The sequence below is a fragment of the Montipora foliosa genome, chromosome 8, assembly GCF_036669935.1.
Source record: "Montipora foliosa isolate CH-2021 chromosome 8, ASM3666993v2, whole genome shotgun sequence".
Taxonomy (NCBI): domain Eukaryota; kingdom Metazoa; phylum Cnidaria; class Anthozoa; order Scleractinia; family Acroporidae; genus Montipora; species Montipora foliosa.
This window is the reverse complement of record NC_090876.1, coordinates 32,462,023-32,469,072: the sequence shown is the minus strand read 5'-3', so window position 1 is coordinate 32,469,072 and position 7,050 is coordinate 32,462,023. Positions and strand designations below refer to the sequence as shown.

The following is a 7,050-nucleotide window of genomic DNA, read 5'->3' as shown; positions in this document are numbered from 1 at the left end:
TACGGCTCAGAAACGGATTCCTGAAATTGGAAAAATATTACAGCTAAAACTCAACGCGAACAATTTAAAAAGAGACGAAAAAAAAACTGAGAGAAAATTTTTTTGGGCGCCATACTTCGTCCTGCATCTAGAAAGGAAAAGATTTTCACCAGTTGATAATTGGTGATTGATAATGCATGTTCTTTTTTTTTTCTTATCGTGCTATCCGGTTATATATATATATATATATATATATATATATATATATATATATATATATATATATATATATATATATATATTGCGCATGCTCACTAGCTCGCTAGTTTGAGCACTCTGGCAGGACTTGGATGTCCCACATGTGTGGGACATCTGGGGTGGCTTTATAGCTTAACCTCCATCCTAGACATCAGCACTGCACTGATGAGGCCCAGAAGGCCGAAACAGTACTGTCTGCAGTTAGATATAGCTCTTTGGCATTACAAAGCTTTTGCTTTCATGTTCAAATTGAGCACTCTACTGGGATGAGTCATTGCCGCTTGCAATTGCGCATGCTCACTAGCTCGCTAGTTTGAGCACTCTGGCAGGACTTGGATGTCCCACATGTGTGGGACATCTGGGGTGGCTTTATAGCTTAACCTCCATCCTAGACATCAGCACTGCACTGATGAGGCCCAGAAGGCCGAAACAGTACTGTCTGCAGTTATATATATATATATATATATATATATATATATATATATATATATATATATATATACCGTAGAATGAAGAAATGAAACCCATCCCGTTAATCAACTGATTAATTGTAGTGAATGAAAAACATGAAGAATTGCCCTGAGCGGGATTTGAACCCACGTCCCCCTGAACACCGGTAGGGTGTGATGACCACTACACCATCAGGACAACCACGCTGGCAACGCAGCTATCGAGACAGTGAATTGGCCTTCGTGAGTATCCCGGGATTCTTTCACGGGTGGGATGGGAAAGCCTAAACCCCTTCATAGCCTTAAACCTAAGGATCGACTAACGATTCACAGGCAAACACCAACTTAGGCATCAGCTAATCAGGGGGATCAAGTTAATGATGCAGGCTTATTTATATAGACCGTAGAATGAAGAAATGAAACCCATCCCGTTAATCAACTGATTAATTGTAGTGAATGAAAAACATGAAGAATTGCCCTGAGCGGGATTTGAACCCACGTCCCCCTGAACACCGGTAGGGTGTGATGACCACTACACCATCAGGACAACCACGCTGGCAACGCAGCTATCGAGACAGTGAATTGGCCTTCGTGAGTATCCCGGGATTCTTTCACGGGTGGGATGGGAAAGCCTAAACCCCTTCATAGCCTTATATATATATATATATATATATCAGCTTTGTAAAATAGGCGGGACGACTTTGTTGTCCCCAAAGAGGTTTCCCGACCGTGACTTAGCAATACAAACCACTGTAATCCTTGTTGCTAAAGGAATACAGTTTAGTTCGTCGACTCCAGACTATTTGCCACAGCTCATACCTAACTTGTTAACACTGCGGGTTGTGTAAATCATGTGAACTCATTTTTAGTTCGGGTAAGGAGTAAATTTTATGAATACTTCTCATACCATTTTTATTTTTAAAATTAGCAAAGAATTTCAAATTATTGAGTTAATGTATTAAGATTTTAAGTCAGTTCCCGGAAGCCGAATCTTGGAATAATCTTCAATGACACTTCAATTGCTTTAACTTTCCGGAAAAAAAACACCGTTCAATTCAACTGAAATAAATGCGACTTGAACAAAGTCTAGTTTGTTAAAAGTGTTTCTATATTTTAAAGTCAAGCTGCAGTTTACGCGGAATCAGTGGAGTGGGTAATGAGTCTTCGATATCTTCTCCTCTTTCGAGCATGCGCTCTATTTCTATGAGTCGATTAACACCATCACATAACCGCTGAACAGACTGTACCTGCAAATTGAAAAGAAAAGGAGGGAAAATTATTCTGAGAAATTTGAATTATTGTCTGTCGTTGATAAAACGGTTATGTGGCAATATGTTTCAAGGATATACGGTCTACAGTCAGACGCTGGAAGCAAGATGAAAAGTTATTCACTTTTGTCGAGCCGCCATGTTGAAAGCCAAGAAAACCCTGAGAACGAGGTTGTCGCTGCCTCTTCCCTTGGCACACGGTACTTTGGTTGCTTTTCGTACAAGATTTCGTCACGAATAACATTAAGAGGTTTGGCAGAACCGCTCGATATTTACAAAATACTTACCTCTGAAACACCGAGGGTCTTGCAGCTGTGAATAAACATCGTTCCAGAAAGAAGTTCTCCTTCAGAAAGACCTGTGGAAAAAGGAACGTCAACGCTGACAAATAACTAATAACTGGGTATTGAAGACAACTTAGTTCGTTGTATTAACTGAAGCTAAACCATGCTAAATCGATGCAAGAGATCTTAATCGATGTTATTTTTCGATGGCGAGTCGGGAATAATCAGAACAAATCCGAGTGATCTGTAGGAGACGAGTGGGAGCCAAGCCATTAAACTAGGTTCAGCTGACAATAACGGTCCTGTTATCAGTGCTAGGATTCCAATTGTGCAAAGATGATTACTCCAGTGAATGATATGAAAAGGTTCTTTTTTGTCGATGATTCGCCAAGGTTAATATCTAGCATCTCCTTCATTACAACAGCTAAACCTTTTTTCGAGCGCATTCATTCAGAACAGGAACTTGAGCCCCTCATCTTCCATTCGCAGAAATTTACTCTTGGCCAGCAATTTTCTGGGCCTTCTCTAACACCCTTCTCAAAATCCTCTAAAAACTTCTCCTCATAAGAAATTTGTGGCAGCTTTTTGATTTCTTTTTTGTCCATTAACTATCAGATGATTTAATATCCGCGTGAATTGACCAACCAATCTGGAATCACCATTTTAACGGTACTACCAATAAGAATCAGAATGCTATTCAACTTGCAATAGAGTTCCTGGTGCGTGCAAAATAGTTTTCCCTGTCAGTTAATGAAGGTTTCAAGTGATTATTATCGGGATATATCCATGATTCGTTCCCAGGTACATAGCAGAACTACAAGAAACCGCGACCATTTGAATCTGATCAAGAGTAGGCTAACCGCCGGACAAGCATTGAACTTTCGTGGGGCCAAATTATGGAATGGACTCCCAAAATCAGTAAAATTAAAGATGCTGCTACCTCACTCAATGATTTTAGAAAGAAACCAAAGAAAAATTTACGTGATAAACTATGCTTATTTGTTCGGTCGACCGCTTTATATTATATAAATGAATTTTATCTAATAGTTCTTTTATAAAAAGCATCTCATAAATTAAGCAGTCAAATTTGCTCTGGCACTTCCGTAAGATCTTGAAACTACGAGATATGTCCCTTGGGTCCCTCCCATGTTGATCTCTGACGTGTTTCCCGATGGTAGATCCCTTATGTTCTTCAATGCGTTGATACAGGTGTCGGCATGTGTATGCGTCCCATACTATCCGCAACAGGTACATATAACTAGAAGCTAGCAAAATGGTTGGACGAAACGCTCAAACCTCTGTCAATCAACGACCATACCGTCAGTGATATTTTTGGCTTCGTGGACGACCTACAGAACCTCCAAGTTGATGCTCACAGCATCCTTGTCTCATACGATGTCTCTTCGCTTTTTACTAATGTACCTGTTGATGAGACAATCGAAATTCTGGCCGAAAAAGCATTTAAGGGCGACTGGTTTAACACAGAACATAATCTCCACATTACGAAAGCAGATCTAGTAGAACTGTTGAACATTGCCACGAAGAACCAATTGTTTCAGTTTGAGGGAATTTTGTATGAACAAGTGGATGGCGTCGCCATGGGCTCGCCTCTGGGACCCCTGATGGCTAACGCATTCATGTGTAGTATTGAAGAACGACTCCAAGACCAGGGAAAAATGCCGGATTTCTACAAACGTTGTGGACGACACGTTGAGCATAATGCCTAACGTAGAAAAAGCTGAAGCATTTCTATCCACACTGAATGACAGCCACCCTTCAATTAACTTCACCATGGAACTAGCCGCAAACGGCACACTTCCCTTTCTGGGGGTGGAAATCGTGAAACACATATCCCGCCTGGAGACAAAGGTGTATAAAAAGCCAACAGATACTGGATTATTACTACATTATCAAAGTCATGTCGATGTGCGATATAAACAGTCACTGCTAAAAACAATGCTGAATCGTGCTTTTAAGCTCTCTTCGAGCTGGAAACTGTTCCACCTAGAATGTGAACGTCTCAAGGAGACTTTCTCTCGGCTTCATTACCTAGTCCCACTCTTACAATCAGCAATCAGAGATTTTGTTACTGCAAAAGTTTCAGGGGATGTAAGATCCAAACAGACCTGTGACGATAAGAAAGCACCTGTGAGAATAGTATTGCCATTTAAGGACCAGAGATCAGCGAATTCTGTGCGAAGACAACTTGGAGAATTAAGTCGAAAAATCGGAAAATCGGAAAAGATCCATCCCGTGTACACAAGCCAAAAGATCGGATCTAACATCAAGCCAAGAGAAAGCAAACCCCCTATTGTTAACCATCGATGTGTTGTTTACCATTTCAAGTGTGATCTGTGCGATGCAGATTATGTCGGCTACACATGCCGACACCTGTATCAACGCATTGAAGAACATAAGGGATCTACCATCGGGAAACACGTCAGAGATCAACATGGGAGGGACCCAAGGGACATATCTCGTAGTTTCAAGATCTTACGGAAGTGCCAGAGCAAATTTGACTCCTTAATTTATGAGATGCTTTTTATCTAATAATTTATTTAATTTATTTATATTCTGTAAATAATTTTCAATAAATTTCTTCCTCTTTTATATTCTCGCAGGGAGCCTCAATAAATGTGTGTATGTAAGTATGATTATATTACATTCTATATCTCGGAAAGATTCGACTCAGAAACCACATACCAGCTCTCTTTCTCTCCAGTTTGTACGAAGTCAGAATCCATCGAAGTCGTGCGTCCTATAACAGTAAGAAGGGTTATGTATTTTTGAATCGAAAGGTCGACGAGACGTTATGGCAAATTTTTATGATCAAAGTATAGGCAGCCCAAGCTCGTGTCACTACAGACAGCCGTTGAGAATTAACTCCACCCGATGAGGTACAGTCATTACAACACTTACTCCATCCCCACAACGGCTTCTCGTAACAGCTCCATGGTTACGAGAAGCCGCTGTGGGGATGGGGTAAGTGTTGTAATGACTGTACCTCATCGGGTGGAGTTAATTTGACCTCGGACCCAAGCTCCGTGTCTCGTGCGGCGATCATAAGCAGTTAAATTCATCAGCTATTGTGGAAATCGAAGCAGAAAATGCTCATTTCCAGCCAAGTGCGTGGGGTTTTTTTGACGACGAAACATTCACCGAGGTTCGCAAATGATGTGGCTTTAGCTTTGCGTGAAAAAATCGCGGCTGCGATGGATTTTCGAGACGCAAACTGCCTCTGGGCTGACTAAGGTCGAAATCTTAGTGTGCAGCCTTGACTTCGTCTTAGAACATTGAAAACACGGACTTCGCGAAACTGTGAAATGAACTCCAAAAGGCACAAGAATACACCAGAGGTGAGTCATTTTGATTCATTTTATTGAATGAACGTTAAATTGAGCAATTTTTAGGCTCCATAATCGACTGTATTTTATTTCCAATACAAAGTCTTACAACGCGTTTAAATTCTCAACGGCTGTCTATAGTGACGCGAGCTTGGGCTGCCTATGATCAGAGGAGCAAAGGAGCGCTCACGATACTATGTTTGATTCGCCGCACATTACGGCATTGATCATATTCATGCAATCATCTCTACCAATTAGGCCTCGGTTGTTCAAAAGGTGTAAAACGCTATTCACTGGATAAATCACTATTCAGCGGATAAACACTAGCAAACAAATGAACCAATTGAGTTATTCAGGGGATAGTGATTTATCCAGTTGATAGTGCTATCCACCCTTCCAACAACTGGGACCCGATCATTATTTTTTCTTCTGTATTCCAGGCTGTCTCATTCAGACTATCAAGGTGTCAATATATGTAGCCGCTGCAATATATGCCAATTCAAATAAATAATAACACGACGGGAGGATTAAAATGATTAACCTTTTACTATCGATTGTCATTAGGCTTTATCATAGCATACAGCGCCCTGCTTTTATTTGGAGTCTTCAATGACGGAGATGACTTCCTCGCTTTATATCATTTGATATTTACAGTCAACTCGTATATTTAAAAATGCAAGTCAAATATCGTATATCACTCTTTCCGAGTTCGTGAGGTCAAGATCAAGACTGTATACGGAATAGAGAAAATAGTAGCATGTACGTAGACTGAGTAAAATAATTAACAGAACATTTCGACAAACAAGTTGGAGAAGTTTTTGCCACACGTTAGCTCGCCAGATGGGATGCCCTCTATATATCACTTCTTTTTAACTTTAAGGTTGGGTAAATGTAATTCTGTTCTTTTTAGTTGTTAGTCTCAAGTTGTAATTATAATTAGCGATAAAGTTTGTCTTAAAAAAGTGTTTTAGGTTGTACATATGGTCTAATTGCGTTCTACATTAGAGGGAACACAATTTCTAATCTTGGCTTTGCTGTGCATAGGGTGAGCTTTAGCAAGTTTTCGTTTTTCGTTCGTCTGCATTTTCAGCGCCATCTTGAATTACATCATTCGTGCATGCGCATCTCACTTTTTATAGGTCGTATGTGCAAATGACGATTTGCAAACCTCGTGTTTGTTGCATCATCATCTACTCTTGTCGCGCAAGTGGGCGCATAAGGCCATCTCGAGATTGTTTGTATGGAGTCAATTTGCACCAACACGCTGAGTTTTGGCAAGGGACATTTTTTAGTAATAATCTCTCAGAAAAAGTCTCAAACAATTCCAAGTTTTTAACAATTTAATTTTTGTGACCTCATCAACTCTTTACTCCAACCATTCCATTCTTAGACACATTGCACAAGCTTCACCTATTAGTTTTTTGCGATAAACTTTCTTTACATAGATACATCGTCTTCATTGCATCTC

General features: G+C 40.2%; 1 protein-coding gene and 1 pseudogene across 2 annotated transcripts in view; one reads left to right on the top strand and one right to left on the bottom strand.

Moving 5' to 3' along the window:
• Window positions 1-1,587: 1,587 nt before the first annotated feature.
• The window catches only part of LOC137967306 (creatine kinase M-type-like), a 15,024-nt gene continuing 9,561 nt past the window's right edge, over window positions 1,588-7,050 (bottom strand). For both annotated transcript variants that reach the window (XM_068813825.1, XM_068813826.1), the window contains exons 4-6: window positions 4,942-4,996; window positions 2,242-2,312; window positions 1,588-1,933 (exon numbers count right to left, since the gene is read on the bottom strand). In XM_068813825.1, coding sequence (XP_068669926.1) covers window positions 1,793-1,933; window positions 2,242-2,312; window positions 4,942-4,996 — 267 coding nt within the window. In that variant the 3' untranslated portion in view covers window positions 1,588-1,792. The remainder of the gene's footprint in view (window positions 1,934-2,241; window positions 2,313-4,941; window positions 4,997-7,050) is intronic.
• On the top strand, window positions 3,527-4,788 carry LOC137967512 (uncharacterized; annotated as a pseudogene).